Genomic DNA, 24,634 nt, shown 5'->3' on the forward strand with positions numbered 1-24,634 from the left:
CGTGCAGCAACAAAGACCCAATGCAGCCAAAAATAAATAAATAAATAAATTTATTAAAAAAAAAAATAAAAATAAAAAAAATAAAATAAAATCTTCCAACAAACAAAAGTCCAGGACCAGATGGCTTCACAGGTGAATTCTATCAAACATTTAGAGAAGAGCTAACACCCATCCTTCTCAAACTCTTCCAAAAAATTGCAGAGCAAGGAACACTCCCAAACTCATTCTATGAGGCCACCATCACCCTGATACCAAAACCAGACAAAGATACTACAAAAAAAAGAAAATTACAGACCAATATCACTGATGAATATAGATGCAAAAATCCTCAACAAAATACTAGCAAACAGAATCCAATAACACATTAAAAGGATCATACACCATGATCAAGTGGGATTTATCCCAGGGATGCAAGGATTCTTCAGTATATGCAAATCAGTCAATGTGATACACCATATTAACAAATTGAAGAATAAAAACCATATGATCATCTCAATAGATGTAGAAAAAGCTTTTGACAAAATTCAACACCCGTTTATGATAAAAACTTTCCAGGGACTTTCCTGGTGGCACAGTGGTTAAGACTCCGCCTGCCAATGCAGGGGACATGGGTTTGAGCCCTGGTCTGGCAAGATCTCAAATGCCGTGGAGCAACTAAGCCTGTGCACCACAACTACTGAGCCTGTGCTTTAGAGCCCATGAGCCACAACTACTGAGCCCACGAGCCACAACTACTGAAGCCTGCGTGCCACAACTACTGAGCACGCGTACCTAGAGCCTGTGCTCCTCAACGAGAGAAGCCACTGCAATGAAAAGCCCACGCACCACAACGAAGAGTGGTCCTCGCTCACCGCAGCTAGAGAAAACCTGCGTGCAGCAACAAAGACCCAACACAGCCAAAAAAAAACTCTCCAGAAAGTGGGCATAGAGAGAACCTACCTCAACATAATAAAGGCCATATACAACAAACCCACAGCAAACATCATTCTCAATGGTGAAAAACTGAAAGCATTTCCTCTAAGATCAGGAACAAGACAATGATGTCCACTCTCGCCACTATTATTCAACATAGTTTTGGAAGTCCTAGCCACAACAATCAGAGAAGAAAGAGAAATAAAAGGAATACAAATTGGAAAAGAAGATGTAAAACTGTCACTGTTTGCAGATGACATGATATTATACATAGAGAATCCTAAAGATGCCACCAGAAAACTACTAGAGCTGATCAATGAATTTGGTAAAGTTGCAGAATACAAAATATATGCACAGAAATTTCTTGCATTCCCATACACTAACAATGAAAGATCAGAAAGAGAAATTAAGGAAACAATCCCATTCATCACTGCAACAAAAAGAATAAAATACCTAGGAATAAACCTACCTAAGGAGGTAAAACACCTGTACTCAGAAAACTATAAGACACTGACGAAAGAAATCAAAGATGACACAAACAGGTGGAGAGATATACCATGTTCTTGGTTTGGAAGAATCAATATTGTGAAAATGACGATACTACCCAAAGCAATCTACAGATTCAATGCAATCCCTATCAAATTACGAGTGGCATTTTTTACAGAACTAGAACAAAAAAATCTTAAAATTTGTATGTAGACAAAAAAGACCCTGAATAGCCAAAGCAGTCTTGAGGGAAAAAAACGGAGCTGGAGGAATCAGACTCCCTGACTTCAGACATACTACAAAGCTACAGTAATCAAGGCAATATGGTACTGGCACAAAAACAGAAATATAGATCAATGCAACAAGATAGAAAGCCCAGAGATAAACCCACGCACCTATGGTCAACTAATCTATGACAAAGGAGGCAAAGATATACAATGGAGAAAAGACAGTCTCTTCAATAAGTGATGCTGGGAAAACTGGACAGCTACATGTAAAAGAATGAAATTAGAACACTCCCTAACACCATACACAAAAATAAACTCAAAATGGATTAGAGACCTAAATGTAAGACCGGACACTATAAAACTCTTACAGGAAAACATAGGAAGAACACTCTTCGACATAAATCACAGCAAGACCTTTTTTGATCCACCTCCTAGAGTAATGGAAATAAAAACAAAAATAAACAAATAGGACCTAATGAAACTTAAAAGCTTTTGCAAAGCAAAGGAAACTACAAACAGGACGAAAAGACAACCCTCAGAATGGGAGAAAATATTTGCAAACGAATCAATGGACAAAGGATTAATTTCCAAAATATATAAACAGCTCACGCAGCTCAATATTTAAAAAAAAAACCCAATCAAAAAATGGACAGAAAACCTAAATAGACATTTCTCCAAAGAAGACATACAGATGGTCAAGAAGCACATGAAAAGCAGCTCAACATCACTAATTTTTAGAGAAATGCAAATCAAAACTACAATGAGGTATCACCTCACACCAGTTAGAATGGGCATCATCAGAAAATCTACAAACAACAAATGCTGAAGAGAGTGTGGAGAAAAGGGAACCCTCTTGCACTATTGGTGGGAATGTAAATTGATACAGCCACTATGGAGAACAGTATGGAGGTTCCTTAAAAAACTAAAAACAGAATTACCATATGACCCAGCAATCCCACTACTGGTCATATACCCATACAAAACCATTATTCAAAAAGACACATGCAGGGCTTCCCTGGTGGCGCAGTGGTTAAGAATCTGCCTGCCAATGCAGGGAAGCAACCTAAATGTCCATTGAGAGATGAATGGATAAAGAAGATGTGGTACATATATGCAATGGAATATTACTCAGCCATAAAAAGGAACGAGATTGGGTCATTTGTAGAGACGTGGATGGATCTAGAGACTGTCATACAAGGTGAAGTAAGTCAGAAAGAGAAAAACAAATATTGTATATTAGCGCATATACGTGGAACCTAGAAAAATGGTACAGATGAACCGGTCTGCAGGGCAGAAATAGAGACACAGATGCAGAGAACAAATGTATGGACACCAAGGGGAGAAAGCGGCGGGGGTGGTGGTGGTGGTGGGATGAATTGGGAGATTGGGATTGACATGTATACACTAATATGTATAAAATAGATAACTAATAAGAACCTGCTGTATAAAAAAATAAAATTCAAAAATTCAAAAAAAAAAAAACCCAAAACCAAAAAACTGAAAGGCGGGTGAGGGTGACCAAGTCTCAGTTTTACAGTTGACAAGAGTAAAACCCAGAGAAGTCTAGTGACTTGGCCAAGGTCACACAGATCTTTAACTTCTTTTTTTTTTTTTTCCTTTTAATCCTAGTGATGGCAATGCAGGAGGGACAGTCTCCTGGGTTGCCTGCTGGAAGCTTGAGGATGTTTCTGAATCTTCTAAGGAAAACCAAGATGCTCTTCCTGCCCCACACCCACCTCCCACCCAACAATCCCCACCTCACTTCACCCCTCCGCATCAGGCTGAGCTAGCGCTGTGCAACTGATGACCCCTCAGTTTCCTCCCGTCATTTAGTTGGTGCCAGTTCTTCCAAAGAATTCATGAGTTGAAGCAAGGAGGAACAGCAGGTCGAGGCTGGACCCTTAGCTTGAGTCACCCTTCCTGTCACTCCTTAGCCAGTGCCTCTTTGTCTCTGGAGTACAGACCAGGACAAAGAAGAAAATGAGCTTTTTCCAAACAGTCCCAAGCACTTTTTTTGGAGGCTTCCTTCCTTTGCCTCTGCCCCTGCCCTGCACCATCAGCAAAGTTTAACTCCTGGCAGGAAGGATCGAATTTGACAGCAAGAATGTGTCCCAGCTGCTAGGGTGGTTTGGCACCCCCAAAGGGCTGATGGAGAGTGGGAGAAATGTCTACTCTCTGGTTGTGAGGAAACTGGTTGACCGCCTGTGGAAAGAGGATAATCTCGGGAGGGAACAACAGCTTCTTTGGGGAAGGGGGTTAAGGAAGAGGGAGGAGAGGAAGAAGATGGTCAGTCAGTGCTTCCCATAATGGCTTGGATGATTCATTTGATTTAATAGAAGGCAGACCCTGGGGTGACAAGAGGAAGGTAATGAGCCAAGAATTCTTAACGGTTTACGATGAAGCAAATGCCCTCCAGCATTTTTCTGTGGACAAATGTCCAGCTCAGGCTTCCCTGGTGGTGCAGTGGTTAAGAATCTGCCTGCCAATGCAGGAGACGCGGGTTCGAGCCCTGATCCGGGAAGATCCCACATGCCGCGGGCAACTAAGCCCGTGCACCACAACTACTGAGCCTGCGCTCTAGAGCGTGTGAGCCACAACTACTGAGGCCGCGTGCCGCAACTACTGAAGCCTGCGCGCCTAGAGCCAGTGCTCCGCAACAAAAGAAGCCACCGCATTGAGAAGCCTGCGCACAGCAACAAAGACTAGCCCCTGCTTGCCGCAACTAGAGAAAGCCCGCGTGCAACAATGAAGACCCAATGCAGCCAAAAATTAATTAATTAATTAATTTAAAAAAAATGTCCAGCTCATCTTGAGACATGCACCACGCTTCTTCCACCTGGTCAACAGATGCACAGTTCAAGGTCCTGCAGCTGAACTTTCCCACCACGCTGGAGATAAATCAGCCATTTTCACTGGCTAACAATGATTAATCCACCTCTCCCTCCACCTATTTTTACCAACATGTTTTTGTAAAAAATGATCTGGGTCACTCACGTCAAAGGTGACAGCAGCTGATCCAGCCAATTTCTCTCTACCCCTAAACACCACCTCCCCACCCCACCAATGATCACTTCGTAGGAAAAAAAAAGCACCTGAAAATAAATTTTTCAAAAAATAAAACTATACATCTTGCAGTTCAGCCTGTCACCCTTGAGAGACATCTATGCTGTTACTCAGATGAAGCCTTGGACTGAAGCTGGGTTTGGCCTCCCTGTTACCTTGTGCAGACAAGACTCTTTCTGGTGATCATCACTGAGCAGAAAGGCAGCTCCTCTCTCAATAGAACCCAGAGCCCCAGTCAGAATAGAGGATTTGGCTGTAGATAAAGTCACAATTTCTTTTTGGTAATAAATGTAATTTTTGGATGATGTGTATCATCAATTACGGCTCCCTCCCTTTTGCTTTCCTGTCAGCAAAGAAGCTTGTCTGATTGAATGAGTCAACCTTGCTCTGGGAAGAAGAAGGTGCCAGATACACTGGAACCAGCTGCACTTAGTTAATGGCAGACCAGACTGTACTTTCTGGAACCTTGCCTTCATGTTCTTCCCAAATCAAGATCCCCAAGCCTCTGAATTTCTGTTTGTGGAGAGAGTGCCCAGCTAATGTGCCTGGTGAAGAGGGACCCATATGATTTTCCATCTTCATTGATTCCGAGACAGCTGTCATTTCCCCAGAGGGCATTAAGAAGTCTTGAGTCATCTACAACTAGGACAAAATAATAGGGAGCTCACTGATATTTGTATAAATGGATTCAGTTTCCATCGAAGGATCCCCCAGTCCACATAGTTAAGTAAATGGCTTCCCTGCCCAACTAGAGAGGGTGTGGAAATCCCTAAGGACAACTGGGATTTAACTTTGAATTCCTCAGAGAGCCTAGAGAGGCGATTTGCTCAAGAAATGTTTGTTGAATTAAACAGGGGAACTTCTTTTTTTTTTTAAACTTTTTTTTTTTTTTTTAATTTTATTTTGGCTGCGCGAACTCTTCGCTGTGGTGTGCGGGCTTCTCTAGTTGTGGTGGGTGGCTTCTCTCTACTTGCAGCACACGGGCTTAGTTGCCCCACAGCATGTGGGATCTTAGTTCCCCCACCAGGAATCGAACCCACATCCCCTGCTTTGGAAGACGGATTCTTAACCGCTGCACCACCAGGGAAGTCCCTGGAGAACTTCTTGAAAGGAAAGATGCCAGGAGTTGGAGGGAGATGATGGAATCCCCCTTCCAGAGAAAGTTTTTTTTGTTTGTTTGTTTGTTTTTTTTTTTGGCTGCATTGAGTCTTTGTTGCCGCGCGCGGGTGTTCTCTAGTTGCGGCGAGCGGGTCTTCACCGTGGTGTGCAGGCTTCTCATTGTGGTGGCTTCTCTTGTTGCGGAGCACAAGCTCTAGGTGCTCAGCCTTCAGTAGTTGTGGTGCGCAGGCTCTAGAGCGCAGGCTCAGTAGTTGTGGTGCACGGGCTTAGTTGCTCTGCGGCATGTGGGATCTTCCCGGACCAGGGCTCAAACCCATGTCCCCTGCATTGGCAGGCGGATTCTTAACCACTGCGTCACCAGGGAAGTCCTGGAGATAGTTCTTTAAATGAGAGAATTCTCAACAAAACCTCCAGCAACTCAAATGCTTCTTCCACTGTATTCGCCACAAATATCCATAAGTCCTCTGAGGACTTGAGAGCTCCACAATTTCTCTCTTCAGTCAGTTTTCTAGTAGGCTCAAGTCCTTTGGGGCCTCACCTCTTTCCACACATGATAAAATTTTGCTGGAGGCAGCAGGAAGGGGGTGGAAGTTAGAAAAGTAGGGACTGGCAAATAGTCTCATGATGTATGCAATTGCCCTGATGAAGAGAGCCCCCCTGCCTGGCGGGCAGCCTGCCAGAGGGACTCCCCCACTGCCCAGTGTGCCCAGAATGGGATATCAGCTCCATCTGGACTCCTTATCGACACGAGCATGCTCCCTGAGTTTCCTCCAGAAGATAGGGTTTTCCCCTGGCTCCCTATATGCTGAGCACGTGAGGGCACCCCGCCCAACTCAGACACGCTGGCTCCTAGCAGCCCAGGGGAGACCCAGACAGTGGCCTTTGAATATTTTGTCAGAGCATCTGCCCTATTTGCCCTTGACTCACCTCAGACCATAGAAACTTCAGTCCCCAGGGATCACACAGGAGTTACTCAATACGTTCTAGGAAGGCTTATCTGGATAGAGGGAAGGGGTCACCTCTTCTGCGGGGCCCACTACCTGTGGCCAGGCAGTCCCGACGATACAGAACACCCTCCCCCTCAACACTACGAGTACACGTGTCCTTTGCAGCCCACCAGGCCACCACCACCATCATCCCTGCTCTCCAGGTAAGGCATGGCAGGAGAGGGTTGCTTGGACCAGCAGAGACAATGCGGTCAAGGGCAGTTGGATTCTGCTTGAGCTGGGTAGGAGCCCAGCGGGGGAGGTGGGGATGAGACTCCAGATCATACTTCCTGGATGAGGTTTTAATCATTTCCAGCATGGAATGTGGTCAACCTTTGCTACAAACTCATTTGCTCTGAATTTCTTTTTCCTGTCCCCAGACTACCCCTTACAAAGCAATCATGGACTTCCTAATGGGGAATTCGTGTGGGTTTTAACAAGTTTTATTCCCACTGGCTCTTATTCTTGAAAATGCATCAGTCTGTCACCTGAGTCAGCCCCTGCTCCCTTCACAGTCCTAGGTCATCCGAGTGTGGGGTTTTGGTCTCTAGGCTACTGCAGGATGGTTTCTGTTTGTAGGGGTGAGCAGGCAGCATTTCTTCTCATAACTTGGTGTTTGTTACTTTATTCCTTGTCTACATCCATGGTTATAATAACATTGTATTTACTTCCTGGTGATTATTTGTACATATTGATATATCTGTATCTGTATCTGTATCTATGTCTATATCTATATCTATATCTAATCTCCAGGTACAAATGAAAGAAAGCTCAAAATACAAAGCCCTTTCCAGAGTCCCCAGTCCCCAGTTTGCTGGTATTTTTATTTAGAACCACATATTCATCATATTGTTTTTGCATGAACATGCATTCACTCTGTTGCTTAAACTTATGTGTTAAAACCCCAAAGGGGGAATTCCCTGGCTGTCCAGTGGTTAGCGCTCTGCGCTTCCACGGCAGGGGGCACAGGTTCGACCCCTGGTCGGGGAACTAAGATTCCACAAGCCACGTGGCACTGCCAAAAAAAACAACAAAAAAAAATTAATCAGTGCATTCAAAGATGATTATTTTCTGGCCCTAAGAGATACAGAGCCAATACTGTGAAGAGGGTTTGATCTCGCAAATCAGAGGCATTTCCTAGACCCTAATGCAGTTAAGAAATGCCCAGCAACATGACAGTTCCCAGTACAATAGAACTTACTATATTTTAAAATTAATAATTTAAAAGTTGAATAGCTAGAGCACCAAGACTTTTCTTTGTTCCAAAATAAGTGCAGTTGCAGACTTAGGAAATCAGGCATCTTTGCAAGAACCATGGCAGATTTAGACTCTGTCCTGTGTCTCTGGCCGGGTTTCGGAACCAGGAGGGCAGCCCCTTGCACTGTCAAGCAACAATGCCAAAGTTAATAATTGGCTGTGCCAGCCCATGGACGATCAGGCTGTTTTTGTGTGCCTGTTTTTCTATTTTACGTAAATCACGCTGAACATGTTTGCATCAACCTACTGGTGATGCACCTTTGATCAATAGATTTTAGACAAAAGCGGTTTTTGAGTCCAAAGATCAGGGTTGGGTTGACCTGCAGGCTGGATACAGAGTGTATAAAACAGAGGCAAGGCACAGGCTGATAGCAGAGCAATCACCACCAAGTCTGAAATAACTGCAAGGGCACAGCCAAAGGCTTCCTGAGTGAGGATGGAGGAGGGAATGAATGCTCTGCATGACTTTGGGATCCAGTCAACGCGCTACCTCCAGGTGAATTACCAGAACTCCCAGGATTGGTTCATCTTGGTGTCCGTGATTGCAGACCTCAGGAATGCCTTTTACGTCCTCTTCCCCATCTGGTTCCATCTTCGAGAAGCTGTGGGCATCAAACTCCTCTGGGTAGCTGTGATTGGAGACTGGCTCAACCTCGTCTTTAAGTGGTGAGTAAGAGCCAGACAAAGAGGAGCTCGGCAAGGAAAGAGGCTGACATTCTCTCTGGAAATGTCTGTCCATCAGAAGTTGCCTTCTCCATGTTATTCAAGAAGCCACAGGTTACTCCCCTCCTGACTTTGGTCCTCTACAGAATGAGGGAAGACAGAGAAAACCCTGTCAGTGAGCTGAAGATACAGGAAAGGCTATTTCATATGGATGGAAGGCCAGCTGGACCTTGTGAATTATAGGCTATAAGCAAAGAAACACCGTTTTATTACTTTGAAACAGCACAGGTGACATAAAGATAGATGTACGAAGGAAGAAAAATGAGGTATGAGGAAAGGAAACACATAGGCAATTTCAAAACTTGTTGTGTGGGGTCATGAGAAGTAATTCAGGGAACTCTCTTGTTCAGCCACCTACCAGCTGTATGTCCTGGACAACTCGTAGCAACTCTCTGAGTTTCTGTTTTATAATCTGTAAACTTAGATTATCTCTGGGACCTTAATAATTAGTATAGTTATTAACATTTATTGAACATGTAGTATGTGCCAGGCCATGTGTTAAACACTTTAAGGCACTGAGTTAAACGACTAGAAAAACACAGGTGGTGTCGGAGGCAGGATTGAAGCCCAGGCAGGCTGGTTTCAGAGGCAAGGCTCTTACGAACTATGTTATATCCAGTGTTGGTAAACTGACTCTTGGGGGTAAAAAGCCCTGATTTTAGTATTTGCCAGTTTCTACTGTGTATGTTATCCCACTTTCAAGCTACCGTTGGGTCCAGCTTGCAAAAATCCTGAATATTTTACATTTGTTAGCCAGTACCGGGTGACTCTTAACACATTACTTGTTTGGCCTCTATTGCCTCGTCTAGAAACTGAAGAGGTTGGACCAGCTGCCCTCTAAGATCTTTACCATCCCTAAAATTATCTTTGTTCACTGGCAGGTGATTCTTAAGATCTCTTCTAGCTCTAATTTTCTTTGGCCATAAACAAGAAAAGTCCTTTAGGGTAGGAAAGAACATCGTTATTGGGCTCAGAAGCCCAAGGCGTATTATTGATGGGATTCTGAAATTCCTGTTGAAAAATCGACTTTGTCTGTAACTTCTGGTATTCAATAGCATAACTCTAAAAAATAAAAAGATAAAACGTTATTCCAAACATCTAATTTCATGTAAAGAACCATGGATTTTCTCTGAGTTGGTAGAGGTCAGAGTTAGTGGCTAATTTTAGTGAGAAATCACTCTTCCTCCACTGCAGGGCAAAGGAGGCATCCTGACCAACCCTTCACACCTGTTTCCACAATGAAAAACATGCTTTGAAAGGGAAAGCGGTTTGTCTGAGATATTCTGTTTCAAAGCTGAGAGGATACAGAACAAGCCCCTGAAGCTATGTATGTCCTTACAGAGAGTGATTCTGATGGAAACAGAGACCACATCTCCTGGTGGGGCTTGTCCTTGGGGCTGAGGCTCATTCTCTGGTGTCCGGAAGAAGCCCAAGACTCTGGAGGCCAGCAGAAAGAGAACCCGTAGAATATGCAAGTCCAAGTTGCAAACTGTAGTTCCTATGCATCCTGCCAGGACAAATTCTTCTTGGGGTTTAAAAAAAAAAAGTCACATAGTTGCCGTTAATACGGCTTTGAGGATATTGGATTTATTTATTTATGTTTGAATAAATAATACCTTCAAACAGTGCAAAATTCAAAAGTTATATCTAATGGATGCACCATAAAAGTCTCCCTCCCTCGCCCCTCTCCAGCCATCCAGTTCCCCTTCTTGGAGGTGCCCGTGATACCAGTGTTCTGTGTAGGATCACATGGGTCTTCTCCTTGAGCTACTCTCTCTTCTCGAAGGTGTGGCGTTGGGACAAAGTGTTCCTTCAGTAACTCCAGATATCGGTTCTGCTTTTTCACAGGATTCTCTTTGGACAGCGCCCATACTGGTGGGTCCTGGACACCGATTACTACAGCAACACCTCCGTGCCGCTGATAAAGCAGTTCCCGGTCACCTGTGAGACCGGCCCAGGTGAGAGTCGCAGCCCTTGTCCAGACAGAAACTGGGTGGACCTTGCTCACAGTGGACACCTGGTAACAATGTTCTGGATGAAGCTGTCTTTGAGGGGGACATGAGCAGAGTCACTCTTGCAAGCTTTGGTCATGGTCTTGGATTTGGTACAACTCCATTTATTTTATTTTATTTTATTTATTTATTTTTGGCTGCGTTGGGTCTTTGTTGCTGCACACAGGCTTTCTCTAGTTGCGGGGAGCAGGAGCTACTCTTTGTTGTGGTGCGTGGGCTTCTCATTGCGGTGGCTTCTCTTGTTGCGGAGCACGGGCTCTAGGCGCGCAGGCTCAGTAGTTGTGGCTTGCAGGCTCTAGATTGCAGGCTCAGTAGTTGTGGCACATGGGCTTAGTTGCCCCGCGGCATGTGGGATCTTCCCAGACCAGGGCTCGAACCCGTGTCCCCTGCATTGGCAGGCGGATTCTTAACCACTGCACCACCAAGGAAGTCCGGTACAACTCCATTTGAATTCACTTAAGCAAGGCCTTCCCAAATAGCCCATGACTGCCACTTTGGAAATCTGCCTAATGTTTCCAGAACCGAAATTGCTAGTCCAGAAAGGCAAGGGCTCCCTCACAGGCAAAGAGCTCAGGAGAGTAACTGCGCTGTGGCCCTTTGTCCAGGGAAGGGAACATGGTAGAGGCCTGGGCCCCGGGCTGTCCTTCCCAGAGGCCTGGCCCGGGAGATGTGGCCTCCGGAGCTGACTGTCCAATCCCACACCCTGTCTGTATTTTACTAGGTACACCCAGACAGGTGTTTTTCAGCCACATGATAGATTTCATTTTTCAGTAAAGAAAGGAATACTGAACCCCGTTGCTCACCCGTAGGTCTCAGTGTTAGTGTCCCTTCCTCAAAGACCCTATCACTGACCCCCAGACTAGGGCATGGCCCTTAGTTATTTGTTCTCACAAATCCTTGATTCACTTCAGAGCATATCCATTCATTCAAATGTTATTTATCGGGCTTCCCTGGTGGCGCAGTGGTTGAGAATCTGCCTGCCAATGCAGGGGACACGGGTTTGAGCCCTGGTCTGGGAAGATCCCACATGCCGCGGAGCAACTAGTCCTGTGAGCCACAATCACTGAGCCTGCGCATCTGGAGCCTGTGCTCCGCAACAAGAGAAGCCACAATAGTGAGAGGCCCACGCACCGTGATGAAGAGTGGCCCCCACTTGCCGCAACTAGAGAAAGCCCTCACACAGAAACGAAGACCCAACACAGCCATAAATAAATAATTTTTTTAAAAAAATGTTATTTATCTGCACCGGCGCCAAACACTGTTCTAGGTACTCGAAATGCCTGAGTGAATAAAACAGACAAAGATCCCTACCCGTGGGAATTCCCTGGTGGTCCAGTGGTTAGGACTCAGTCCCTTCACTGTGGTGTCCTGGGTTCAACTCCTGGTCAGGGAACTAAGATCCTGCAAGCCATGCAGCGTGGCAAAAAAAAAAGATCCCCCTCTTGTGGAGCTTAAATTTGAATGGGGTGTGTGTGTGTGTGTTATTTTAAAAAATCATAATACACAAGTAAAATATTTAGGATATTAGAGGAAGAAGAAGGAGGAGGAGGAAGAAAGAAAGGCAAGGCTTTACCTATGCGGTTCCCTGGAAAGCAGACTCAGATGGAGATCAGCATGCAGGAGGTAAGCTACTCTGGGGAGCAGCATTTATAGAAGAAAGGGACAGAAGCCACCTGGGCAGAAGAAACCTAGTTGCGATTCAGTCTCAGCCAACCCCATAGGAGCTCTGAATTGATTCAAGGAGACCAGGCCCTTATACCCCAATAGAGACCAGTGATTGGGTGCAGGCTCCCCCCAGGGAGAGGGTAGCTGTGATCAAGGCAGCTCTTTTCAGCCCAGGGCAAGACTTCCAGGGAAGTCTGAGAGCTGAGGGCCGTCTGCAACCACACTCTCAACAAGAGAAATGGGAAATAAACTCTTCAGTCCAGAAGGGGATCTGAGTGGCACATCTCAGGACCCTCCGTCTTTCAGGGAAGAGGAATCAGGAATAGGAATTGAATGCAGTATTAAATAAGGTGGTCAGGGTAGGACTCATTGAGAAGATGAGATCTGAGCAAAAGCTTGAAAGAGGCAAGGGAATTAGCCAGTAAATTTCTGAAGGAAGAGGTGTCTGGTTAGAAAGGCCAACATCACAGGGACACTGAAGTGGGAGTGTGTTTAAAGGAGAGCCATGAGGCCAGCATGGCTGGAGCAGACTGAGCAAAGAGAGTGGAAGAGAGGTAATGGAAGGCAGATCGGTTTGTGATTGTATACCCAGCATGCTGATTCTTTGTGTAATCTCTAGATTGTATATAACCACAAGAGCTATGACCTTCTCTGACTTTGCTCACCACTGTACTCCCAAAGCCTAGCATGGTTCTGGGCACGTAGTAGGAGCTCAATAGATATTTGTTAAATAAATGACTGCATGGATAAATGAATGGATGGCAGGATGGGTAGATGGATGAAAGGATGGATGGGTGGATGGATAATTGGATGGGTGGATGGATGGAAAGATAGGTTTCAGTCTTTTCCATCAGTAGTTGTTCAGCAGTTAGTTGTGATTTTGGTATGCTCATGAGAGGAGGTGAGCCCAGGGTCCTTCTACTTCACCATCTTGTAGCTTTTCCATTATATTTCCTGAATGGAAAGATAGATGGATGGATGGATAGATGGATGAATGGATGGATGGAAAGATGGATGGATGGAAGGATGGATGGTTGGATGGATGGAAGGGAGGATGGATGGATGGAAAGATGGACAGATGGATGGATGGATAGATGGATGGTTGGATGGATAGATGATGCCCCCTAGCAATCTCCCAGATGGAGACTTTTAACCTTTGGTTCATTCTTTCATCTCTTTCCTATCCTTTAGGGAGTCCCTCTGGCCATGCCATGGGTACGGCAGGTGTATACTATGTGATGGTCACATCCACCCTCTCCATCTTTCGGGGAAAGAAAAAGCCAACCTACGGATTTCGGTAAGAACTCAGCTCTGGGTTGTGGGTGGTGGAGAGCAGGAGGTGGCTCTCTGTAGCTGACACACCACTTGCTCTTCTTCACATGCTCCCAGTCCACCCCATGCCTTAGGTTGGTACTGATAAGAGTTGTGGCATTTCTGCTGAGAGTGAATATTAGAGTCACAGAATGTTAGGGCTGGAAGGGACCCACTTAATGAATGTTGTGAATGGGCAACACCTAACTTTAGAGATCAGTAAAAAAGGCCTAACATAGCAGAGGGGTTTCTCGAGATCAGCTAGTGAGCTAGAAACAGGCTTTAAACAAAAACCCATTTCTGTACCAACAATTGAGATGCCCCGTCCAAGTTAAAATAAACAAAGAAGCAGAAGACATTCCTTCTATGGGGAATTCTGGATATGCAGACACTGTGCAAATCCTTAATTATGAAACATAAAATAGGGAGGTTAAAGTTCACATACACAGGGGTTCACCACTTGCCATGGTTATCTTTGAATTTTGAGTACAGTCTTCAATTTACAAAAATTCCACTGATGAAACCTGAGTTTGCCAGGCTCCAACATTCCTGCTGAGGCTGTTCTCTTTGCTGAAGGATCTATATCTGGGTTCTCTTATAGCTGCTTCTTCCATTGCAGGTGCTTGAACATCATTTTGTGGTTGGGATTCTGGGCAGTGCAGCTGAATGTCTGTCTTTCACGAATCTACCTTGCTGCTCATTTTCCCCATCAAGTTGTTGCTGGAGTCTTGTCAGGTACCAGCTGCTCTGGCTCCCTCCCTCCATCTCCCCACCTATACCATTCCTCCCTCATCAGGACAAAATCCCAGCACTCCTGCCATGTTCTGTGTATAATCAATGCTATTAGCATTTCAGTGGGTTGACAGTCAAGGGTGAGCGATTTGAAATGACTCATTTCTATAGGAGTGCCCAGATGTACACAATTAAGTATGTTCCAGAAACATGGCAATACAGAAAATTAACTTACCCAGTTGAATTCGCTTGAAATCTCCAAGATATTTACATTCTTTATTTCTTACTGGTCTTCAGCTGGAAGTGGCCCCTAGTTTAGTCTTAAGAAAAGCTACCAAATTTAACAAATTAACACCATGTCCTTGGAAAGCTCTTTATTTAAATAAATTCATTTGCAAACCTAACAGATACCCACAGCTGGTCTTTATTATAGGTTCTGAATTTTGAATATTTTGTTTTCTTGGATCCAGTTAATAAGGGGCAGAAAAGACTTTGGTTAAGTGTAAGAAAGAATTTCTTGACTTTGTGGGAAGCTCTAGAATATAAGACCTTAAGGAAAATGTAGAATTTTTCCCCTGGAGACCTGAAAAAGCAGAGCAGGGCAGCATTCACAGAAGCATGTTGAGAACAAGGGAAATAATGTCTTCATGGCAACCACAAAATTAACACAGCATTTAGCACGGGGTTCCATGTTTGAGAAAGAGCCTGGAAGTTCATGTTACATGAAAGACCCGGGAATGTTTAAGTTAGAGAGGAGAATAACTATCTTTCTTTATTTTATTTTTTGAGTTCCCAATCTGTCTTAGTCTCTTCTTTTTTTCCCCCAGTTTATTATTTTTTTAATTGAAGTATAGTTGATTTACAATATCATGTTAGTTTCAGGTGTACAGCACAGTAATTCAGAAATATATACAGGTATATATACCTATATATATACACATACACATATATATATTCATTTTCAGATTCTTTTCCCTTATAGGTTATTATAAAATATTGAGTATGGTTCCCTGTGCTATAGAGTAGGTCCTTGTTGGTTATCTATTTTATATAGTGTGTATATGTTAATCCCAACCTCCTAATTTATCCCTCACCGCTGAGAATAAGTATCTTTAAATGTGCTGACAGAGGCTCTAGATTTACCACTTATTAAGGCCTGCAGAAAAAACTGAGACCAATAGACATCATTAGAAGGAGAGAGATTTTATTTAGCTCAGCACAAGGAAGAACTGTCTAATGATCAAATCCATGCAAAGATGAAATGGGCTCCCTGAGTGGGAGTGAGCTCTCCATCCCTGAGGGTATTCAAGTAGAGACAGGAGGACCACAAACACACACACACACACACACACACACACACACACACACGAAACTTGCATGTGGAGGGAGGACGTATGCGACATGACTCTTCCATCTGAAAGAATCTGTGGCTGAGGACAGGCTGTAATGACATATGGGAAGAAACCAAACGACCCTCTAATCTGGCATCTGTGATTTAACTCCACAATGGTGGGGTGGATGGCATGTCACCCATTGCTCCAAACTGAAGGGCCAGCATCTTCCCCAGTTCTCACGGTCATTCTTTCTTCCGCTCAGGCATTGCGGTTGCTGAGACTTTCCGCCACATCCGGAGCATCTACAACGCCAGTCTCAAGAAATATTTTCTCATTACCTTCTTCCTGTTCAGTTTTGCCATTGGATTTTACCTGCTGCTAAAGGGGCTGGGGGTCGACCTCCTGTGGACCCTAGAGAAAGCCAAGCGAAGGTGTGAGCGGCCAGAATGGGTCCACATTGACACTACGCCCTTTGCCAGCCTCCTCAAGAACCTGGGGACACTCTTTGGCCTGGGTCTGGCTCTCAACTCCAGCATGTACAGGGAGAGCTGCAAAGGCAAGCTTAGCAAGTGGCTCCCGTTCCGCCTCAGCTGCATTGTGGTCTCCCTCATCCTCCTGCATCTCTTTGACTCTTTGAAACCCCCATCCCAAATCGAGCTGATCTTCTATGTCCTGTCCTTCTGCAAGAGTGCGGCAGTGCCCCTGGCGTCTGTCAGTCTCATCCCCTACTGCCTGGCCCAGGTCCTGGGCCAGCCGAACAAGAAGACTTTGTAAGGGGATGTGGAGTCTTCAGAATTTACAAGTCGATGACTGCACCAAGGATTGAAGGTGGCTAGGGCCTTCTGCCAGCCCATTGTGAGGCCAGAGGTACTATAGAGTCAGCTCAGGCGACACCCCCTTCCCCCTTTGCAATTCTAATTGCATTGGGTGATGTGTTTTTGAAAAGCTAATAAGGCTATTTGAGAAAGCCTTATTGGAGCTGGGTTGTTCTGGATTTTTTTCCACAAAGATATACTTACTCTTTTGTCCAATATACAAAAGCAAGACTTCTTGGGAGGGCCAGCTCATAACGCCAGGCTGGGGATCACACTGAATTTTCCACTCATGCTCATCCTTACCCAGAAAAGGAGAAAGGAGCAGTGGATTTGATAGGGAAAGAAGGATTGATTAAGGAGGATTTTTAAATATCTTGCATATCATGCAAATTGTATGTCAAACAATATCTTAATGGCTTTGATTATATACGAACCTTTAGGTAAAGGGCTCTCAACGGTGGGGGACCAACTTAAAGTACAATGAATAGGTCCTTGGTGGAGTAATTCTGCTTCTTGTATTTTTCTATTATATAGCCATGGTCATTGTATTTACTGGGATTTCTGAATGGCTGCAGTGATCTGGATATTGTACTAAGTCAGAATATTCAGGCAAAGTCAGCTTCTCCTCCATAACATTCGATCTTTCTTCTTATTAGCCCAGCTCTGCTTTCCCCAGAATTTTCCACTGATTCCACACCCACCCTGCTGGATCCTCAGATGCCTAAAAGTGACTCTATAGTGGTGCTTTTGTATGTTTCAGTTAAGCTCTGAAATCTTGGGCAAAATGGCAAGGAGAGGGCCAGGATTTCTCTCTCCAGAAGGTCACTCCAATGTTACTTTTGATTCCTGGAGGTAAATATGACTCCTTTCTCTATCCCAAGCCAATCAAGAGTGCATTCTTGGAAGAAAAGCCAACTCCTCCTCTTTGCCTATTCTCTAGTCTCAACTGATTTGCAGAATATGTCCTTTAAAAAAAATGTTGAAACCTATTTATTTGAGAGTCCTTGTTTTTTCTACTAATTATATAGCTTACCATATAGTATCATTCACACCAACCATCCTGGTCATAACATCTTTGCAAAGAAAAATATATACGTGCAGTATTTTATTAAAACAACATTTTACTTAAGAATGAAGTCTTGTTGATTACTATATTTTAGAGGCAATGTGTTCTGAAGTTTCTAATTCTGGCTTAGCTAAATTTCTAGCTCTTTCTCTATTTCACTAAACAAATAATTTGGTTTCTATATACTTATGTTTTCTTTTTGCAAAAGGAAGGTGTTTTGTCTTCTGTTGCCCAGGAGTCCCAGTAGGACTGCGGAGACTTATAAAGTGTCTACAGGGGCACAGGTAGAGTCGAGCATATCAACATAGTCACGATATCGTATTCTAGTTGGCCAAGGCTGAACATTATTTACCAGACCACAGTGCAGCATGAGTTGCTCTATGAAATCAAACTGTTACCGAGTCCAAGCTCGCTCTGCTTGCTGCATGACAGGCCAATAAATCGGGAGACGAGGTGCTGAGGCAAGGAATACGAGTTTATTCGGAAAGCTGGCAGACAGAGAAGATGGCAGACTAATGTCTCCAAAAAAACCATCTTATCAGGGTTTGGATGCCAGTTTCTTTTATAGAACAGAGGAGGAGGAGATGAGGAAGTAACGTAAAAAGGCCATAAGGTTTGCGAATGTCCCTTGGAATGGCCAGCCTTGGGGAGGGATGTGTTAATTTCTTCTTTCTTGCTGCCATCCACAGGTGGACAGGGTCAGGATGTTTCCCTGAACAAAGGCACTTTGGTTTAACATTCAAGCAGAGGGGACACGGCTCCCTAAGGCAGGCCACTGTGTATAGACAGTAACCTTTTAATGAACAAAAGCAACCGGAAGCAAAGGTTAAAATAAAAGAAACAGATCCAACGTGGAGTCAGGATTGGCTCTCTCCTGTTACAAAACTGCACCTTGAGGGCAGACAGGCAAGATCATTACCAAACTAAGCAATCAGGGAATGTAAGTCATAGCAGCAGAACAAGACTGAGCAGGGAATTCCCTGGAGGTCCAGTGGTTAGGACTCTGCGCTTCCACCTCAAGGGGCACAGGTTCAATCCCTGGTCCTGGCCAAAAAAAAACTGAGCAGACTGTGGAATCCAGTAACCCAGTGTCAGCAAGGTTTTGGGTTATAGTTAAAGAAAATCTGAACAGGGCAAGTGATAGCACCGAGGGTTGCTCAAGGGAGCTACTGAAAGTATTTCTGCAGGATTTATTTCATCCTGGGTGCAGGGTCCCACCTCCAGAATCCTTGACTCATCGGCATATCTCTGGATCTACTGAGAGTGAGTCTGATCATTCGCTTCAGAACTTTGGGATGTGAATCTTTAGGGAAAGTTGAGTCCTCCTATCGAATTTTATTTCTTCAGGGGTGGCACCAGGCCCCTCCGAGACACTAATGGTCTCACCAAGGATGAAGGGAAATGGTCTTGTTCTGTCTGAATTGAACCCCACTGCTTGGGCATGGCCTCCATCCTGGATGATTTATTTGCCCTCAGGGACCAAGTCCAGGTTCCTTGCAGTAGGATTCTGGCAGAAAGTAAATAATGTCCCTGCCCCCAAGCAGTTGGTGAGGTTAATAAAGACACATAATAAAAGATGAAATTTGTGTTTAATATATACCAGGCTCTGTTCTAAGTATTTTATTTATTTATACAGTGAACTCCATTAATTCTCCCAAGGTTTCTGTGAGGTGGGTGTTAGAATTTATGTTCACATTACATATGAATAGGCACGGAAGGATTAGGTATCTTGCCCAGAATGGAGGAGCCAGTTTAAGAGCTAGGCAGTCTGACTCCAAGTTCATCCTCTATCCTCTACCCCACAGATGCCAGTAAGACTAATGGCTGCATCAAACCATCCTTCCAATACCAGATACAACTCTTCATTCAGACCACAGAGATTTTGATTTCTTGTGGCCAAAGGACAAATATCGTTGTTGTTTTTTTTAAATTTTTGGCTGTGTTGGGTCTCCTTGCTGTGTGCAGGCTTTCTCTAGTTGCAGCAAGCAGGGGCTACTCTTTGTTGTGGTGCACGTGCTTCTCATTGCGGTGGCTTCTCTTGTTGTGGAGCACAGGATCTAGGCGTGCGGGCTTCAGTAGTTGTGGCACATGGGCTCGGTAGTTGTGGCTCGTGGGCTCTAGAGTGCAGGCTCAGTAGTTGTGGCACACGGGCTTTGTTGCTCCGTGGCATGTGGGATCTTCCCGGACCAGGGATCGAACCCGTGTTCCCTGCATTGGCAGGCAGATTCTTAACCACTGTGCCACCAGGGAAGTCCCCAAATAATGTATATTAATGCATATATGTGGAATCTAGAAAAATGGTACAGATGAAACTATTTGCAGGGCAGGAATAGAAACACAGACGTAGAGAATGGACATGTGGACACAGTGGGGAAGGGGAGGGTGGGATGAATTGGGAGATTAGGTTTGACATAAATACACTACCATGTGTAAAATAGATAGCTAGTGGGAAACTACTGTATAGCACAGGGAGCTCAGCTCGGTGCTCTGTGATGACCTAGAGGTGTGGGAAGGGGGCAGGGGAGGGAGGGAGGTCCAAGAGGGGATTCACTTCATCCTACAGCAGAAACTAACACAACACTGTAAAGCAATTATACTCCAATTAAAAAAAAAAACAAAACACAGAGTGATCCTCCCAGCGAGCTAGTATTTGTTTCTAAGTATGAAGATACCGTATTTCAAAGTTAATTTCATAAACTAACTATTGGAACAGGCATGACCATGTTAGATTAATAGCAGTGTCTAAAACAACCTTAGCTATTTCTTTTCTTTCTTTCAAGAAAGAGCTTAAAAGCCATGCTCAGCCTGTCTGGGTCAGACAGTAAGTAACTTATTTCTACAATCGAGATAGCACGAGAAGGTAGAATTACCACAAAGAACTTTTGGTATAGAGCCATATACAGGAGTAGAAAGTAAAGAGACACCGTGGAAGATTATTTAGATCAGAGACTCCACAAATACAGGACTGCTACCTTTCACTGGGACAGGCAAAGTCTAGAAATGGACAGCCCTAAGGGCTAAGAATTTGTGACGGGTAAAGCCGAGCAGAGTGTCAGGCCATGATCAATTTGTAATATAGCCAATGTATTAGCACATTTTGAACACAGATCTTTTCCCCAAGTTACAGATGTATGTTTGCTTTAGAAATGACTTGTGAATCCTCAGGATGGAAGTAAGTTTAAGTGACCAATGACCGTTTTAAACCAAGGTCCATGTTATATTATAGCACAATTTGATAGATTGGTCTAGCAGTCTATCCGTTTTAGGGAAATAGGTTTGAGGATGACACACACACACACACACACACACACACACACACTATACAATTGTATTATTGCCCTAGGAAAACAGACCCATTAAGAAAATGCAACTTCTGGGACTTCCCTGGTGGCGCAGTGGTTAAGAATCTGCCTGCCAATGCAGGGGACACAGGTTCGAGCCCTGGTCCAGGAAGATCCCACATGCCGTGGAGCAACTAAGCCCGTGTGCCACAACTACTAAGCCTGTGCTCTAGAGCCCATGTGCCACAACTACTGAAGCCCACGCACCTAGAGCCCGTGCTCTGCAACAAGGGAAGTCACTGTAATGAGAAGTCCATGCACCACAAGGAAGAGTAGCCCCTGCTCCCCGCAACTATAGAAAGCCCCATGCAGCAACGAAGACCCAACGCAGCCATAAATAAATAAATAAATAAATAAATTTATTTATTTATTTAAAAAAAATGAAAAGGAAATGTAACGTCTGCTGCCTGGGCCAATACTGCTTCACTGCAGAGAAACCAAGGGCATAAAATTTTTGTTTTTGCTTTTTTTAACAAAACTTATAATAGCTTTAAAAATTTACAACAATTTTATTGAGATATAATTCACATACTGTACAATTCACTTATTTAAAGTGAACAGTCCAGGGACTTCCCTGGCAGTACAGTGGTTAAGATTTTGCCTTCCAATTCTGGAGGTGGGGTGCAGGTTCGATCCCTGGTTGGGGAGCTAAGATCCCACATGCCTCGAGGCCAAAGAACCAAAACATAAAACAGGAGCAATATTGTAATAAATTCAATAATGACTTTTAAAAAAATGGTCCACATCAAAAAAAATCTTAAAAAAAAATAAAGTGAACAGTTCAATGGTTTTTAGCATATTCAGAGAATTGTACAACCATTACCACAAATCGATTTTAGAACATTCTTTCTCACTCCGTAAAGAAACCCCACACTCATTAGAAGTTACCTCCATTTCACCCCAACCCACCCAGCCCTCGGCAGCCACTAATCTATTTTCTGACTCATAGATCTGCCTATTCTAGACATTTCATATGAATGGAATCACACAACATGTAACCTTTTGGGTCTGGCTTCTTTCACTTATGATGTTTTCAAGGTTCATGTATGTTGTAACATGTATTAGTACTTCATTTCTTCTTATGGCCAAACAATATTTCATTGTATGGATAAATTTTGTTTATCCATTCGTTAGTTGATGGATATTTGGATTGTTCCCACATTGGGGCTATTATGAACAATACTGCTAGGAACACTTGCATACAAGTTTTCATGTAGATGCATGATTTCATTTCTCTTAAGTATATCCCTAGTTGTGGAACTGCGGGGTCAAATGGTAACTCTATGTTTAAGAAACTAGCAGAAACTAGAAAAAGTTACTAGAAACTTTTAAGGAACCACCAAACTGTTTTCCCAAGGGGTTAGGAAGGAAAAGTTTTACAGTGTTTTTGGTTTTGCCATCTCTTTTGGTTTCCTAGGATCATACCCTATATCAAAATTTTGTCTAGGGGCTTCCCTGGTGGCGCAGTGGTTGAGAATCTGCCTGCCAATGCAAGGGACACAGGTTCGAGCCCTGGTCTGGGAAGATCCCACATGCCGCGGAGCAACTGGGCCCGTGAGCCACAATTACTGAGCCTGCGCGTCTGGAGCCTGTGCTCCCAACAAGAGAGGCCGCGATAGTGAGAGGCCCGCGCACCGCGATGAAGAGTGGCCCCCGCTTGCCACAACTAGAGAAAGCCCTCGCACAGAAAAAACGAAGACCCAACACAGCCAAAAATAAATTAATTAATTAATTTAAAAAAAAAAATTTTGTCTAATTCTTTGCTTTGGAAGAGTTTCAAAGCAAGATTGATCAGGTGATTAGATTTACATGAAGAAATATCAGTGGGAGCCTCCTTCTTTCGTTGGCAATGGCCTTATTGCTCCAAGAACATTTCATTTGAAGACACACCTGGATAGTTGAAGTTCCAGTCCTTATCAATTGACTAGTTGTTTGTAACTTGTCAAACTTTGCTGAGTTGTTTTCTGAAAATCATTACGTTAGCTGCTAAATTGTTAATATTTATTGATTTCACTCTGTAGTAATTGCCAAACTAAGACAGATGCCTTTAAGGCCTATATGTGTAAATCAAATAGCAGAATATAATTTGTATCCAAGAGTTTTTCAAGAGCCTCTTGAGAATAGAAAACACTCTGGCCAAAGAGCCTTCTGATGATGTTGTTAAGGAAAGAACTGACTAGAAACAGTATGAGTAGCAGTCAATAAAAGTTACTTCCATTAGGGAACCAAGAACCTAATTTATCTGGAAGAGAAACTAGCAATAGTCTAGTCCAATGATGGGCAACCCAAAGTCCAAAATCTAATTTCAGAGTGAAAGATAAAAAAGCTGCCTCTGGGTTGCTGGCTTCTTTATAAAAAGAATAAAGCTTTTAATATTTTTTCTTTTTCCTGAATTGGCCCCCTTTTTTTTTTTTAAGTTGTTCACTATTAATTCTATTCAAAAAATTTTTTTTCATTTCATAGATACAAAAATGAAGACCTAGAGAGGTAAAATAGCTCTTTTAAGTCACATGAGTAACCTGTCCTCAGGTCTCCTGATTCTTAGCAGAGAACTATCTTCCCTTTGCCTGACTCCGGCATTTACCTGGGCAGCGGGGTCAACAGGCAGCTGTTGACACAGAAGTGAAAGACATAAGTGAATAGCAGAGCCAGCTTATTTGAACCAGGACCAGAGTCTGTTAACCAAATTAAGCCACAGCTAGAATAACTGTGTTCTAGGTAGCCTGTTCCTAATTATGTTATGTGCTCCTCTCTTCCTTTGCTTTCATAAATCTTTCCAGGGCAGGAGCGTAACGACAACAACATGAAACGACTTGATGTTTTTATGGGGTTTGGGGTTTTTTTAGCATGAGAGTATTTTTCCAGTCAGCAAATTTTCAATGTTTTCTTTTCTGCTGTCTTCTGGCTTTCTTCTTTTGATCTTCACATTCCATGGTCATTGCCTTCCGATCAGCTCAACTGCACTTCAACATCTGAAGGCTGGCCAGACTTCTCTCATTCCGTGCCATCACAGAATTGGGGATTCCAGTCTTCAAGAGCTGCAGTTCTTCTCTCCAGAGCAAAAAGAATGAAAATCTAATTCCTTCTCCTCCATGGTGAACCATTTTGGACTCTTTAGCCGAGGACTGCCACCAAAATTCCATCTTTGCTCCTCTGTCTTTCTGTCTAATCTCCTCCTTCAACCCCACCCCACAGGCAACCCTGCCACTGATCCCTACTTGATCCACCCTAGTAATGAACTTAAGTGAGCTTTTGTACAAGTGTGATTTGGCTTCACTAACTTAGAAGTCCAAGTGGCATAAATTATTTTTGTTTATTTTGATCATGTTGTTACGGACCAGGTTCTTGGCCTTCCCCAAGCAATAGAAATTGACTAGAGGAGAGACAAGAAATTCAGGCAAGGCTTTACTGGGGCCCCAGCTGCAGCAGAGGGGAGTGAAAACAAGTAACAGTTTCCCTTGCTCACTCCCGGAGGAGGGGAGAGCTGGTTCCTTATATGGGGTGAGGGGTAGGGATGTTTCCAGGGGTCGGGCCAGAGGGGCGGCTTAGGTGTTTGCCCACCCCTTTGGTGGTATTGAGTACAGG

The 24,634-nt window shown here is 43.8% G+C and overlaps 1 protein-coding gene and 1 long non-coding RNA gene across 3 annotated transcripts in view; one reads left to right on the forward strand and one right to left on the reverse strand.

The window, feature by feature from the left end:
- Positions 1–24,634, reverse strand: part of LOC309650334 — a 40,205-nt gene that overhangs the window by 9,649 nt on the left and 5,922 nt on the right. The window lies entirely within an intron of this gene.
- Positions 8,266–17,631, forward strand: G6PC1 (glucose-6-phosphatase catalytic subunit 1). 2 transcript variants are annotated; one of them, XM_082441551.1, is made up of 5 exons: positions 8,266–8,716; positions 10,622–10,731; positions 13,642–13,747; positions 14,381–14,496; positions 16,090–17,631. In XM_082441551.1, the coding sequence occupies exons 1-5, from the start codon at positions 8,487–8,489 to the stop codon at positions 16,599–16,601; spliced, it is 1,074 nt and encodes a 357-aa protein (XP_082297677.1). In that variant the 5' UTR covers positions 8,266–8,486; the 3' UTR covers positions 16,602–17,631. The 2 variants fall into 2 exon arrangements, with proteins under 2 accessions (XP_082297677.1, XP_082297678.1); XM_082441552.1 differs by lacking the exon at positions 8,266–8,716 and adding an exon at positions 8,723–9,039.

Source organism: Balaenoptera physalus, assembly GCF_965194825.1.
Source record: "Balaenoptera physalus genome assembly, chromosome: 20".
NCBI lineage: Eukaryota > Metazoa > Chordata > Mammalia > Artiodactyla > Balaenopteridae > Balaenoptera > Balaenoptera physalus.